We start from the raw sequence: 16,647 nt of genomic DNA on the forward strand, positions 1-16,647 counted from the left end.
TAGCAGTGGCTACGAATCACTTGGTTTTATTCAAGTTCAGATTTCCAAAAAAAAAAGGTAATAATTATTCTTCTTCGTTTTAAAGGAAATATTCTCATAAAAGAAGCATTTTTAACAAATACTGAACCTTTTTTGTTGTTGTTTTGCATTAAACATTTGCTGGAACAAAGTTGCTTATACGTTCCATGTATATTATATACACAACGTAAAACGCAAAAAAAAAAAAAAAAAAAAAAAAATCTCGATTAACTCAGTAAAATTGTAATCTTTAGACAGCACTGATAATATATATATATATATATATATATATATATATATATATATATATATATATATATATATATACACACATATACACATAATAATCATCATTTTACATGACCATGCAACTTGCACGCTTTTAGCTTTTGTTGGTTAAAAAGTGTTTATAAAACTGTGACAAAAAAAAAAAACTCACTCTTAATCATTTTAAATCAAATATAAAACAACTAATACATTTTATCTAAAAAAAAAATCTCCAAAAAGTGCATTGTGTATATCATATATATGTAACAAACACAAACGTATATGTTTTTTAAAAAAGGATGTATAAAAATATTACCACCACACTATGAAGACGACCCATAGTCCTAAAGGTAAATCCACTCTGGCTGAGTTCTAAACTTAATGCTTCCTAATTTTAGCTCAGAGTCAGCAGCACAATAACAGATTCCTTCAGGGTAAGTCACCAATTAGAGGGATTTGAACTAACTTACTTACCTAAAGAATGGAAAACATGTTAAATATAAATTAAAATAACTAAATAAAATCATAGACTCGAGACGAGGTGAGTGACAGCATGATATCAATACTCATTACCAGTGTTGAGAATAACGCATTACAAAAGTAACAAGTTACTGTAATATATTCCTTATTCTGTAATGCAGTAATATGTAAAACACATTACTGAAACAAAAATCAGCAATATATCACTCGTTATAATCTCAGTAATGGAGATTAGATGGAAACTTTAATGAATTCCACTTATATTCCACCGATTTAGCCTTTTTGGCTCTAAGGAATATTTGATATCTTATGTATTTATTACATAGTTATTCATTACAATTACAACATATATTTTTTAATTATGATTATGGCATAATTGTAATTCATTATCAATTAAGGAATTACAATTATAATTCACCCCAACTCTGATCAGTACTCATTATTCAGTACACATTAATGTGGGCAACAAAAGCAAATAACAACAGACCAACACTAAACAAAGTCAGAATATCACGACATTTCCACTGACCTTCTTACTGCACTTGGTGGTCATCTTGGAGCAGCACTTCCTGTGGCAGGCGTAGCGACACACTGCAGATAGATCAGAATAAAGACATCTTTACAACATCCTCAGCATCACAACAACAACCCGATCCACAGCGAGTCGAGAGCAGACGAGCTGCAGGCACAACGTGAGGATGGAGCTCTGTAACTTGATCGTAGAGAGACGGAGGTCGAATCCAGTTTTCACCTATTCCGACTTACGGCTAAAGTCTTTAGCGTGCAGAAATGTCTATGTGAGTAGTAGCGAGTGCTGTGTGCCACGTGGGTGGAAACAAAAAGTACACACTGGTGTGAGCGCCAGTGGGTAAGTGAGTTAGGAGAACATTAAGAGCTGCTGCTGGTGAGCACACAATGAGTCATTGTGTGGTCAGACTGTCAGCTTAAACCTTAGAGCAGCCAGGCCACAGGAGAGTATTTTCATTTGAATACATACAGTATATTAATATCACATATTTGATTAGATCCATGTGTGCGTATAAGTGTGATGTCTTTATTGTAGTGAGATTTTTCTTTTTTAAAGGAGCAGTATTATGAAAAATTCCCCTTATAATGGTTTTGGTACAGTGATATACATTCCTTTAGCCTCATTCAGAGAGACAAAGTTGAAAAAGTTCTGTTTCCTCCCTCCCTTGTTATTCCTCATGTTATAAAAATGTCATCTCCAAACTTATGACTCATAATGGCAAAGCTCCTCCTCCTGACAATCCTGGCTCCTCCTCCCTCTCAAATTACCTCACAGGTAAACCAAACATGGCAAAAGCAGGGCATCGTCACAAAAGTTGCGCGGTTTTGGGCTGCATTGAACAACGGACAAATGTATTTTTACTGCCCTCATCAGAGCTTCTCAGGACGCAGCGGCTGGATTTGATCTTTGCTGGTCATGTACCAGGTGAAACGGGTAGAGTCCTGGATGGTGAAGCCCAGAAGTCTCTCCCAATGATTTTACAAAAGTGCTCGGATCAGGCCAACGAGGTATCAGCAGAAAGGTCTGGTTTTCCCGAGCGCGAATATATGCATCATTTCTGTGTAGAGTCAGAATTTCGCACACAAGAGCCGAAACGCACAGTTTTCGGGCTGGGAAAAAAAGTGCTCATTTAGGTTAAAAAGTGGTATCAGCGAACAGATTTTATTCCCCTGAATCCAAATATGAGCTAGGTTTTTGGCTAGAAACGGAATTGCGTCCGCTGGAAGTCGGCGCTAGCCGCTCAGAGACCAAGTCCCATCGATGGGACCGGGGGCATCTCTGGTGCTCCTTTGGCCGGGCAGGGTGCCTCGTCCCTGGGTAGAGTCGTGGCAGACGGGGCCTGGAAGTCATTCCCATCACTTTTCCAAAAGTGCTCAGATTGGGCCGAACGAGGTATCAGCGGAAAGGTCTGGTCCCCCTGAGTCTGAGCATGTGCGTCATTCCAAGGTGGAGTTAAAATTGCACCCACAAGAGGGCCTAAAAAGTCAAAATGTTTCCTTTTACCAGGGGTAACCTTGGTAGAGGGAAAATGTCGATGTCAGTCGGTGTCTACAGACACACCTACTCATACATATGCATGAAGGCCCAAAAATGGCCTGTTTTTCGGAGCGGACATGGAAGTGACTTTTCAGAGGCCTAAAACTCTGGAAAACAGGTAAGTTTGAGAAAATAAATCTCAAATACTCTGTTGTTGTGGCTCTTAGAACAAACGGAGACGAGTGAAAAAAAGCACAATACTGGACCTTTAAAGACCAGGATCCACAACTTTAGGACTTTGACAGAAATTGACATTTAAATATTCGTACACTTGTTCCGCTCTAGTTTCTATTTTTTGTCATCATGAACACGGCTCACATTTACAGACGCAGGCTCGGTCCATCATCCAGATGAGGGAGGAGCAGTACTCGCAGTAGGTGGGGATGCTGTACTGTGTGGACTTAAAGATGTGACCGTTGTGTTCCTCCACCTATTGGGGACACGTGAACCAACACTTAGTTTAGTCCAGCTGTGGTTGTTTAAAAAGAGATTAAAAAAATAAAAAGTGTTTCAACTCACAATGTCAGTTTCCTTTTTCCTCAATTTCTTGCGCTCGCGTTTAAGTGTCTGGAAAATACAAAAATGGATGAGTTCCATAATAATTTCTTCAATACTTTACATTTCATACCGTGCAAATATTTATTTTCATTTATACATGATTTACTATGCTGCTACCTGTAAATAACTCCTACCATACTTAGACCATCACACCTTAATTAGAGGTACTTTATTATATTCTTCTTCTGTTGTTTTTCTTTTTAGCTGTGTGCACTTTAAGGTGAAGCCAAATAATCTTCTTGTATAATTGTATAATGACAATGAAGGCATTCGAATTCTAATTTCTAAGGTCGTTAGAAAACCTGAATTGCTGTGCTAAGGAATTAAAATGACATCAAACTACAAATGACCCAACACTTCATTACCATCATCACTATCAGGTAATGGAAGGATTTCTAGACATTAATGATCAGGTTTTAAAGTTCCCACCTTGCCGATTGTTCCCTCCATTGGTTTATACTCCGTCATAAATTCATCAAGGAAGACCTTGAAGGTGTTGACCCACACCTTCACAGGGGACTCACACCAGTCTCTCTGCTCCAGACGCATGGTTTTCTCCAAGATGTGCTCAAACAGTGCATACAAATCTTTGTAGCGGATACTTTTCCCATCGTCCATCTGGTGGTGGGAAAAAAAAGAATAAATGATGGTAAAAAGGAAACAAATAAAAGTTTAATAGAAAGGGGAAAAAGGACTCACAGCCAGAGCTGTAGAGTACGAGTTAAAGATGTTAATCCTGAACTCCTTCAGCGCTTTCTTGAAGACGACGTCCACCATGGTGTCGTTTTTGCTGTCCTCTGAATCTAGATCTGCAATCTGTAGACATGAGCAGACGTTAGCTCAGGGGTGTCAAAACTCATTTTAGTTCAGGGGCCAAATACAAACCAGTCAGAGCTTAAGTGGGACACAGATTTTTTGTGGGGAAAAAGAGCAAATTCAACATTAATGTGCCTTGGTTTGCACTTCCAGGACACATTAATACTTCCACGTATGATGAAGTATTAATGTGTATGAAGTACACAATGTGAGCATATCAGACCCAGCAGGATCTTCACTTAAATTTCCCTGATTTTGGGAAAATTTTGTGGAATAATTTGAGGAAAATTGAGAGTTCCTTCAACAATTTGAGATAAAAAATGACAACTGTCAAGTGATATAAGAAGTGGAAAACTAAACTCTGCAAATATTGTGGATTATAATTGAATTTCTGTAGTTGGAGGAGCTGACATATCTACAACTGAATTAGTTTGTAATTTACAAAATGTTTCACGTTTTTTCTGTCATTTTTACTTTCTCGGGCGGGCCAAATATGATGCTCTAAAGGGCCGGATTTGGCCCCCGAGCCTCGGGTTTGACAAACATGCATCAGGTTTTTGGTTTTGAGGAATCAACCAATCCACAGCCAAGCTTCAGCTCACTGTGTTTGCTCTCTGACCTTCTTCATGAGGAAGTCGTTCATGCTTCGGTAATCGTGGGCGGAGCTTAGGATGTGCAGCGCGTCGTTCTGCCACTGTGTGGGTTCTAGAGTGATGCTGCTAATCTTGACGCTGCGGCGCCTCCTCATTTTTGGGGACGTCTCCTTGCTCTCCCTACTGTCCCCGACAACCTGGGAGTGGGTTGGTTCCACATCTGGACTTTGAAGCAGAGATGATCCACCTGAGTGAAAGAAAGGAGGTTTACACTCAGCATCTCCTACATACTGTATGCGCTGCTTACTGCTGCTATGTAGATATGTGTGGTACTGCATATTGACCAGTTAGCAGAGGTGAAAGTAATAGATTACAATTACTCACGTTACTGTAATTAAGATGCTTTTATGGACACTTCTACGTTTTTGAGTATATTTCTAAATCAGTAATTTTACTCATAGTTAAATATGTTTTAAAAAAACAAAAAAAAATTGTTACATTTCTTCACCCAACCGTTACTGAGTAAATTATTTTAAAAATTGGTGCCTTAAACCCGTGGACCCACATTTTGTCATGGTCATTAAGTCGTGACACACTTTTTTTTTTTTTTTAGAATTCAACCAACCAAATTTTGTCTTTTCAAAAATAGCTGTTGAAAACACACATACAGTATGTAAACTTTTTTATTTTCCTGTGCAACATACATTTCACAGCATGCCTGTCAAGAGAAAAGTTTCCTTCAAAATAAAAGACAAGTCCAACATGAGAGACATTAAGTTTGTATTTATTTTTGACCAGCTGTCCGCGACCCACCCAGTACAGGTCCGTGACCCACTTTTGGGTCCCGACCCACCAGTTGAGAACTCCTGCCTTAAACCATAGTACTGTACTGTTTTCAGGTCAGTAGTTTATGAGGGCACAACGAACATAATCCATATGTTCTTAGTCATGCTATTTCTAATCAAAGTCACTTTCTATGGTTCAGGTTATGTTTTTTTTTACCTATTACAGTATGTCGTAGGTATTATTTTATTTAAAAAAAGAGCAGTACTTTTTGACAAACCTTTTATTTTATACCGATGCATTTGTGGAAAATAAATGTCTCTTCCTTTTTAAGTTTATACATGAGATGTTTACTGTATGCAAGGGAACCGTGGCAACGATTTATTACCAACAATAAACATGGGGTGAAAGTAACTAGTAAATTTTATTTTGATTACTATTTAATTGAGCCAATTTCTAATTGTACTTGAGAACAATTGCAATCCAGTAACAGCATTTCTACTGGAGTAGAATATATATTCACACCTCTACCAGTTGGTGTGTGTTTTATTTCACCTTGTTTCTCTCCAGTTTCACTCCTGCTCGCCTGCTTCTCTCTCAACAACTTCTTTTCACTGTGCTTCGTCTTACTCCAGAATCGCATCTTTCCTCTCATCCTGCTGTGAAACAAGACAATTATTAGCATAAGCTTGAAATTCCAGATGACCGTCACAGAACGTGAAAAGATCTACCTTCCGTCTGGGGTTGAGGTTTTTCGGAGAATCTCCACCTTGCCGAGGTCTCCTGATGACATCGTTTTATGGATCTTCTTTTGTTCTTTGTGGGACGACTAGAGACGAGTGAGAATGAAACACAGTGAGGAGGAACACTACTGATCAGAATCAATCGACTGGAAGAACTTCAGTGAGTAAAGAGCCAAAAACACGTCTGCTTCTTATGTCATATTCTTTAGATTTAAGCATGCATTTAATGTTACAAAACACTCTTGTTATGTCACTACATCTACACGTGAAACATTCACTACAGCATCTAAATGATCAACAGAAAGTGAGAAATGCTGCTGCTGAGAGTATGAAAAAGGTCATACTGTAAAGATTCAGTTAGAAAGAGACATTATCAAGGTTTTTCATGTCCAGATCGAGCATGCAGGAGCCGTAACATTCTTTATACATGCAGTGGATGAAACTCATTGCCTATGTATTTATTTCTTCATTTTTCTAATTACGATATTGTAAACTTTCATAAATTACAGTTTTCCAATAAAGACCAACTGTTAAGTTTAAAGTGTTGCTTTTTATAGGCAATAAGAAGAGATAAAAAACAAAAGTAAAGATCAAAGCTCCAGGTAGCCATAAATGAAGAGGGTTAAATCCACTCTAGGATTGTGAACCACAGTTTGTAGACCCTCAATTTTAAATGTCATGACAACAAATAGAGCAAAAAATTAAGAAAAATACTAATTTAAATGGTTATTCTTTGCCGACAGATAAATCTTGTGGCACTTTGCTGAAAATAAGATGACTTAATGTTTTTAAACCAAAGCAATGTACTTCACAATTTGAAACAGTGTCTCGCGCACGCGCGCACACACACACACACACACACACACACACACACACACACGCACACACGCACACACGCACACACGCACACACGCACACACACACACACGCACACACACACACACACACACACACACACACACACACACACACACACACACACACACACACACACACACAGTCCATTTCTGTGGTCAGTACTGAACCTAGGACGAGCATATTAGTAAAGAACGGTCCGTTTGGACTCACAGGAGTGCAAGATTACATTGAAAGTGGAGTTAGCAATGTTAAAAAGCTCCCACTGCTGGGCACGGCCAAAGGACTGAAGAGAGGAAGCTTTATCTGGAGGTCAAGGGACCTCTGGAGATCAGGCATTTTACCATCTCTGAGTCACTGTGACAGTCGGCGTTGGGGTCGCAGGGGTGGGACAAGGAGGGGGGTAACGTGTGCGAGTGGGCTGGGATGTAGTATTCATCATCGTCATCATCAGACTGAGTCGCCCCTTCAGAGTTACAGCGGGTAAGGAAGTCGGAGCGAGTCCGGGACATTCGGGCTTTCTTTTTGGGGCCGGGGCGACCCACCTGCTTTCAGTCAACCACAGGAACAGATCAGCTGTGTGCGTCGTGTGTAATGAATGCATGAATTCAATCATGTGTTATTTGAGGACACCTTTCCTGAGATGGCTGTTATCCTGATGTATAACACACATAGGCAACTGGTGGCCCGAGGTTTAATTTTGTATGACCACCAAAACTAAATTGTAATTCATAAAGTTGGAAGTTATGAGCTCAACATAACACAAAACAAAATGCACAAAATGTCAACAAAAGTACACAAAATGATAACAAAGACAAAAACAACAACATATACAAAAGGACTTTAAACACACATAAAATGCCAATGACAATACACACAGAAAAATTTACAAAATGACAGAAAAAAGCACAAAAGACAACATTAACACAGAAATATAACAAAAACACACATGACTCGAAAAACACACAAAAAGGCCACAAAAATTTGTCATGTTGACAAGAAATAGACAAGATGAATTCAAAAACACACGGAATGTCTAAAAACTCAACAAACATAACAAAAAAACTCAACAAATCCTGTAATAATACTCAGATTGGTCATTATTCTAAATAATAACATACATTTTCACAATGTGGCCCTCGGATCAGACCTCGCTCTGATAGACGTTGCCCATCTCTGATGAATGATGTGAAAATGATGCATGTGTGATAAATCATGTCTACGTGCATTAACATGTGTGTAACACCACGTGTGTGTCCTACCTCTCTGTTTCTGCCTCCAGCTGATGGAGGATCATCTGTGTACAGTGACAGGGATCTCTCCTGGTTCACCAAATCTTTATCAGACCTGGAAAAAATATGTTTGATTGTCAAGATCTACAACCTCCTGTTATACAGTATAAGCCAAAAAAACAAACAAAAATTTACCCATTAAATAAAGATGGATATTTTAGGTGTTGGAAGAACACATAATGTGTAGTTATACAATGGTTGCAAAGGGGCGGAACATTTCCAGTAAATTTACACAGGAACTTAAACTGTTGCACATTCACAAATGTATTTACGTACTGTATATATCTATATATACTGTATACCAGGGGTGTCAAACTCAAGGCTCGCGGGCCAAATCTAGCTCGCCAGAGCTTTCTATTCAACCCGCAGCACTAGATGGTTCAGTTGCAAATCTTTCTATTCTTCTAAATTCACAAATGAAATGATTTTATTTGACATATAGGCAATATTTCTATGCTCATTATTTAAAGATTTCATCACAAATTGTTTGGTAGAACTACATTTTTCCTCAAAACTCACTATTTCTCACAAATCATCTTGCAGAAATCCCTACAATTATTATTATTTTTTCAATGATGCAAATTTAACAATCCTTTAGGTCAAATACTAGACATGAATATTAGTGCATAATGGTTTTTTTTTTATTATTATTTATTTCATTCATTAAAAAAATGCAACAACAGCATTTACACGAATGAAAAGGAGCAGAAAGAAGTAAAAACTTATAATGTCTGCCCCCATCAACGTGCGACGTGGGATTTGTTTGGACTGCACATATACCGTTAATGAATTATTTCATAAAATTGTCATGTGCGCGTCAGATCCAACCACTGATCAGTTCAAAGAGGATTTAAATTTTATTCTGAATTAAAGAGGAATTAATGTAAACGCAAGTGTCTCACATGTTTCTCCAGACGTAACTTCATGCTGGTGTGTTGCTTTTTCCCAATTTATTCATTTAAATATATGAAAACACAATAGTTGTCACTCTACATACTTCCTACAGGCACAGCATTAGTCTTTATAATGTAGTAGTTTCTTCTACAGTCAATATATTTTTCTTTTTTTTGCAAAGACACACGCACGCATTTCTCAAACAATTCTGAGTTTGAATGCAAGGGTAACTTACTTGGAGAAGGGCAGTTTGCGTCTGGGTGGTGAGAACACAGGGTTGGAGGTTGAAGGTTTCTCCAGCATGTTCACAATCACAGTCTGAGAAGAACTCTTCTTCTGGGCTTTTGGTGGTTTGGTGTGGAGGACCGGGCTGGGGGCTTCCTTCAAAGGGTGGCTCACCCTTCTCTCCTGCTTACTGGAGGGAACCATAGAAGCTCCAGATCTTACATCACCCCCTGAAGAACAAGCCCCCTGTGATTCTGGACCTTCTTTAAGAGTGGTTGACGGTGTGAACTTGGTGGCTGTTTTCCTCTGTGGAGAATCCCTTTTGCCCTGAGAAAGTCTAGAAGCCTTGGTTCTGTCTGTAACGTTGGACGTCTGAGAAGCGGCCGTTCCAGTTTGAGAAGCTCCATCGAGAGTTTGTGCTGCCAGCAGCTCCCCCTCATCTAGTGGACTCTCTTTCTGCATACTTATCAACACCACAACAGGTCTACGTGAGGTGGATTCTCTTCTGTCTTTGTACAATTTGCTTGGACTTTCAAACTTTGGTTCATGCACAGGACTTTGGTCAACAGGGATATAGAACGTTGCCCTGGGCTCTACAGCAACCTCTGGGGTGGGCTCAATGAGAGGCTTTTCATTATAGTTTGAGTCTCTCTGATGCTTTTGAACACATGAATCCACAGCCTGAGGAAGTTCTCCAGGGATAATCCGTTGGGAAAAAAGGCCTCCTTCCGTTTCCATGTCCTCTACACTGAGCATTTCAAAGCTTCCGTGACTAGCTGAGGATCTACAGGGTGAAAGTCTGTGATGGTCATCAGGAGGACAGGTGTCGGGGTTTGGGACCAGCTCGTCTGGCACTGGACCCCCCACGCTGTAAGTTCGCACTTTGAGAAGCTCCAAGCTGAACTGTGCCTGTTCCAACTCCCTCATCCGTCTGCTTTCCCTTTTTGACCGACTTTTGAGGCTCGACTCATCAACACTTCGGCTTCGCTCTGAGTCATCTTCTTTCTCCAGCTCTGAAGCATCGTATGAAAGCGACTTTGAGTCTTCAGATTGGTCCAGAGGAACGCTTTGAAGATATTCTGAAGAGACGTGGTTCTCAACTATGTCTGTGTTTGTGGGTGCTAATGGTCTCTCATGCTTCCTTTGGAGGTCTCTGAACCTAAAAAAAAATATTGACAACAGTAAAACATGAAAATATTCTATTCACCTCTGATTTAATATAATCGTAATAATTTTTACAAAACACAGAAAGATGCAAAATGTTTATGCTTTATATTCAGATCCAACAGAGAGAATCATCAGGGTTGGGGTCAATTATAATTGTAATCGTGTGATTGATAATCACTTACAATTATGGTGTAATTTTAAAAACGTGTTGCTGTCGTAATTGTAATTAAATTCTAATTGAATTCAGACAATTGACATTGTAATTGTAATTGCCATGAAAATTCTATAAAAAAAGTCAAACATAATTTAACGCAAAACTGTGAAACCATGTTACAGTTCGACACATATGTAGTTAACAATTATTATAATATGTGTCATATCAAGCTTTCCCACATTTTACCATTTAAAAAAAATGAAATCTAGGGGTACACTGACACAAAAAAGGCTCAGATGCCCCCACACCAAAAATATTAAAACCTATATTTTCACTGATTATGAAGCCTAACAAGGTAATCAATAGATAGGAAATAAATTAGATGATAGATAATAGTTTTTAGTGTATTTTACAGCTGATTTAGGACCTGTTAGCATTAGAGATACTAACAGAAAGCTAACACAAGAGGAAGGTTAACTTTTATTAGGTCATTTATTTCAGGCTCAGTGATTGTGATTAATTGTAATTGAACTTTAGTAATTGAGAACGTAATTGTAATAGACTTTCTGAGAATAAAAAAAAAATGTAATTTAATTGTAATTGGGGTAAAAATGCTGGTCACTGCACTCGTAATTGAATTGAATTTGGAACTGTAAGTGAATAATATTGACCCCAACCCTGATGATCACTATTAAAAAAGGATAGAAAAGCTTTTAACTGATGGATTTTATTCACCTGAGTCTAGCCAGGTGTCCTCGTCCCACAGCCTGTAACTGAGTCACTGTCCGACCCAGAATGCAGTAGTGCGCTCTCTCTTTAAATCCTCTCCAGGCCGCTTGAATCGTCGTAGCCGCCATTGACCTACGATGACGGCACCTCCTCCAGCTCCTCTGTATGACCGTGGCAGAATCCCGCTGTCGCAGAAACGTTCTGCGCTCCTTGTATCCTCTCCAAGCGGCCTGCAGACACACGGCGGCGCCCTCCTCCACATTCAAAGCAACCATGGACTGTTTCAGGAGACAGAATCGCCACCATTGCTAAACAACCAAAGAAAGAGAAACAGATATGGTACATTTCATTACTTACTTTGAATTACGCTGTACAGTAATGTGTACAGTACATTTTTATTCTCATATTTGTAGCTTGGTTTATTAGTGAGGATGACTCCTGGATGTCGTCTTACTCCTACTACTCCCACATTTTTCAACCGATTACAACAAGTTTGCTAAGGCTAGGCTAATGCCATTGTTAGGCTAATGGTGCCACAGGGTTAATTTTTATTTTATTTATTTATTCAGTTCATTTCCGACATGGTTGCAATCACAGAAATTCATTTTGACATTCAGAGCAAAATCACATCATTGTTTTTTTTTTTTTTGTCCTTTTGCATGCCGGAAAGGGCGACGGAAAAAAGCATTATGCTTATCCAGATCCGTCCCCTGATTTGAACACAGATAATTTTACATCAATCCTCGTTTCTTCCCTTGTCAAACATTCTCATCTTCTTCATAATTTCATCTTTTCATTAACATTGCTAAAGCTAAATTAATGCTATTGCTAAGCTAATGCCAATGCTAGGCTAATGCTAACGTTAGGCTAATGCTAACACTAGGCTAATGCAAATGCTAACTTATACTAACATTAATACTAACGCTAATGCTAATGCTAACGCTAATGCTAAAACTAGCTGATGCTAATATATGGTAAAGTTTATGCTAGCTAATGCTAATACTAACTTATGCTAAAATAACGTTTTGAGCGTGCGTGTGATGGATTGATCTGAATTTGCTGACGCAGGCCAGCACCTGATTCCTCACCCGAATTTTCTTCAGGAAATGCAAATATTCCCGTTAAAATACATTATTTATTCTGTGGAAATTTTCTTTCACTAAAAATGAAATAAAACAAAAAAAATCGGAATTTCCTCTGACTGAAGTTTTATCAATTACATTTAAATTACTTCATGGTATTACCCCTGGCTATATTTTAAAACAATCTTCCCGGTGAAAAATAAGACTTTCTGAGTCAAATTCCATATTTAAAGCGATACGCGATATCCGGGGGTCTGTGTTTAAGACAGGGTTGGAATCATTTATATTTGGAATCGCGTAATTGGTAATTAATTACAATTATGATGTAATTATAACTTTAATTGAAAAGATATGTTGCCATTGTAATCGTAATTGAATTGTAATTTAGTTCATATAATTGACTTTGTAGTTGTAATTGCCATATTAAGATTAAGATTAAATCGGGCTTTCGCCTTTAATTGGCCATGTAATGTTAGTACATTATTGGAATTTGTCTTCTGCACTTAACCCATCCCTGAGGAGCAGTCGGCAGCCATTTTGCGGCGCCTGGGGAGCAGTTCGGGGTTAAGGGACTTGCTCAACATCCCACAGTGACGGCCCCGGTGAGGCTTGAACCGGCAACCCTCCGATTACAAGCCCAGCGTCCTTAACCACTAGGCCACCACTCCCCTCATATAAAAACTGTCATTTAAAATTTTATTAAACGCAAAACTGGGGAACCATGGCTTACACATACTGTATGTAGTTTATCATTATTAAAATATGTTTCAAATCAAGTTTACATATCAGTTCTTTTGAGGATAATTTTACCATTTAAAAAAAAAAAAGGCTCAGACGCCAAAAATATTAATACCAATATATTAATGGATTAAAAAGCCTAAAAGATGTGACTAACAAAGTTGGATGATAAGACAATATCTTTAAGTTTTATGGGCTTATTTATTAAAGGTTCAGTAATTGAGATTATTTGTAATTGAACTGTAGTAATTTAAAACGTAATTGTAATTAACTTTCAGGGGAAAATTTTTTTTATTTAAATTGCAATTGGAAAAAAATGCCGTCAATGTAATCATAATTGAGTTGTAATTGAACATGGATAATTGAAGACGTTATTGTAATAGTAGTGAAAGATAAATAAAACTAAATAAAATTAACTGTTCATAAAAAAAGAGAATAAAAGTTGTCTGTAGTGTTGATTTAAACTTCAGCTGTATTCTAGCTTCGGTGTTTGTACCACACACTTTCAAAACCACTGCAGGGAAGACATGACGACCTCAAACATCACTTCAACATGTTTATTTCCAGTCAGTCTCTCTGCTGAAAGCTCTTCCAGTAAAAACAAATCAACAGTGGTTCACGGTTCTCCTATTTCACAATTTTTCTCATTTGTTTCCCTTCATTACATCCCACTCCTTCTTTGTCTTCTTCCTGGAATAATCTTATTCATTTATTTCTCATCCTCTCTGATTAAAGGTGGTTTGTATTTCATTCATTGGCTCTTTAGTCATTTAAATTACTGTAATTTCTGGGCAATAAAATGCACTGTTTTATTGGCGCATTACAATAATTTAGCAATTTTCTAAGAAAAATCCACACAAATGCCACAGCCTAACGTGGCTGCACTCTATTGGCTGATGAGGGTGCCCTTCAGGCAACTTGGCCAATCAGAACGGGCAGGAAGGCGGGCTGCTGTACGCAAGTTAGGTTTCACGGAAATGTCCGCGTTTCAACTGATAAGTTTCCTTTACTACATGTAGTCTCCTCCTCACTGCTCCACGTCTACATATCAGTCCATTTACAGCTTTTTATGGTGACTTTTTACTGGAACCACTTTGTTCGCTCTTCTTACCGTGAACTACCACGGAGCGATCACAGCGAGTCGAGAGTCCAGAACAAACCTAACACGGTGATTTAACAACTTTATGCTGTTTATTTTTCTATTATAAACTGACTGACTTTTATTGCATCCACGTTGCTGCTGTAGCGGGCTCTCTCTCTAACATTTTTCTGCGTCGTTGCTATGACGAGGCAGTGTGCATCATAACAAAATGAGTGATCAGAATGATTCAGTGAGAGCAAGAACGATTTAATGTAAACAATTTCATTGTTGCACCTGGTCTAATGTGACAGAGCTCAATTTTGTGGCGACATGAAGCTTATAAAACCAGGAAAAATCCACAATTTGGCCGCGTCATTGTTCAAGCTGCAGGGTTCAATGTGTGAGAAAAAAGTAGCGGCTTATAGTCATATATACAGTAAGTCATTATATATGTCATTTCTTTCTAAAAGACGTGTCACAATAAAAGTTGGGTCAGTTAATTTTACGAAAAACACTAAACAGTCACTGCAGATCAACAAGTGTAACATATTAAAGTCAACCCAACAGAACCAATCTAATGTTGAAAGTTAGATGTAATTGATTGGAGGTTGGTAATGGAGAGACAGCCTGTCCTACTTAAAGCTTTTTTTTTTTTTTAACTCAGCTGCTCTTGAAACGTCTGCTGTCAGTGAGCCAGGATCTGAGATGCTAAGCTCTCTGCAGCCTTCAAAGGAAAAGCTGCCAGTGAACGTGAGCCATGGATTGAAAGTGATCCTTACGTTGATGAATCAATCACTGACTCCAGATGAGGTAAAATGCACTGGCAGTGTTTGAGGAGGACAGCTTGGATAACAACCAACATTTGGTCAAAGGATCTAAATGTGGTGGATGACGAAAAGCATCGATTTTGGCCTGGAACAGTCAAGAACTCTCAGGCATCAACATACAAACTACTGCTGTTGGCAAACTGTAAGCACAACAATAACATATGGTAAATTTATCATTTAAACAATTAAAAAATATAAATATTCACAATCTGCACCGGGACAAATCTGTTTAAAATGCAACAATAACAATGCAGTAATTTTTGGCCGTCAGCCTTTTCAGCTGTACTCAAACTTTAAAAAAAATAAATAAATAATAAATCAATTAAGGGATGAATGAATGAATTAATAAATAAACTGAATGTATGTATTTTCATTGTCATTATTTTTACTTCTTATTTTGGCTTTATATAGATCCCTGTTTTGGGAAAAAAAAAATCGAGTATTGAGGTCTTGTTGTATTTAAAATGGATCAATCTTGTTTTGTTTTTATGACCAAAATGTACAGCAACAAATACAGATGTGAAATGTATGTATGTATGTATGAATTAATGCACTGTAATACTGTAAAATAAAATGAATATATAAATAAATAACCTTGGTTTTAGTTTTTAAAAAGTGTGCTAAAATGAAAAACCAAAAAGCAGAAATAATGTCACTATCAAAATACATTTATTGTCCTATTTATATACAAATTTTAAAACATTTTATAAGAGACAATACTTAAAAAAATTGTGTCGTTTTGTTTGTGTTATCAGTTTGTTGTCAGTGTCCAAGGCTCACATACTGTAAGTGAGTTTTTTATTTCCATTAATAAAGCAACAAAAGCTGAAGTGTATGTAATTGCGTCTCGCACTGAGAGGCTATAATTAGACGATGCATATGCATTAGATACACGTCTATCTGTCAGTTCAGGCGTAAATAAAGCATCTTAAATGGACCACGGAAAATCTTCCCTGAGAGGCTGCAGCCAGGAAGGAATTCAGGATTATGATTTTTCCTTTACAGCTGCCAAGAAACCACAACATCCAAACCAGGGCCGGCCTTGCTGCGAGGCAACCCAGGCGGCCGCCGAGGGCGCCATCTGCTGGAGGGGCCCCAAATTGCCCCCCCCCAAAAAACAGAATTATTATCATTATTATTATTATTATTATTATTATTAATAATAATAATAAAAATAATAATTTAAAAAGCTAAAATAAACATGAAACACACCCTACACACACTGCACATGTTTTCTCTTAATTAAATAAGCATATTAACAATCTGTAACAATACCTGCT

At 37.9% G+C, this 16,647-nt stretch overlaps 1 protein-coding gene across 8 annotated transcripts in view; it reads right to left on the reverse strand.

Annotated features, from left to right (window-relative positions):
• LOC114464702 (unconventional myosin-IXa-like) overlaps positions 1-16,647 on the reverse strand; it is a 175,644-nt gene that overhangs the window by 15,463 nt on the left and 143,534 nt on the right. For 4 of the 8 annotated variants that reach the window (XM_028449176.1, XM_028449175.1, XM_028449173.1 and 1 more), the window contains 12 exons: positions 11,646-11,947; positions 9,600-10,748; positions 8,441-8,525; positions 7,523-7,723; positions 6,312-6,409; positions 6,136-6,239; positions 4,824-5,044; positions 4,088-4,204; positions 3,818-4,006; positions 3,350-3,397; positions 3,149-3,260; positions 1,295-1,356 (listed from right to left, as the gene is read on the reverse strand). In XM_028449176.1, the coding sequence (XP_028304977.1) occupies positions 1,295-1,356; positions 3,149-3,260; positions 3,350-3,397; positions 3,818-4,006; positions 4,088-4,204; positions 4,824-5,044; positions 6,136-6,239; positions 6,312-6,409; positions 7,523-7,723; positions 8,441-8,525; positions 9,600-10,748; positions 11,646-11,947 (2,688 nt within the window). The remainder of the gene's footprint in view (positions 1-1,294; positions 1,357-3,148; positions 3,261-3,349; positions 3,398-3,817; positions 4,007-4,087; positions 4,205-4,823; positions 5,045-6,135; positions 6,240-6,311; positions 6,410-7,522; positions 7,724-8,440; positions 8,526-9,599; positions 10,749-11,645; positions 11,948-16,647) is intronic. The other 4 variants (XM_028449179.1, XM_028449174.1, XM_028449178.1 and 1 more) reach the window with 3 other exon arrangements.

This window comes from Gouania willdenowi, chromosome 6, assembly GCF_900634775.1.
Source record: "Gouania willdenowi chromosome 6, fGouWil2.1, whole genome shotgun sequence".
Classification (NCBI taxonomy): Eukaryota; Metazoa; Chordata; class Actinopteri; order Blenniiformes; family Gobiesocidae; genus Gouania; species Gouania willdenowi.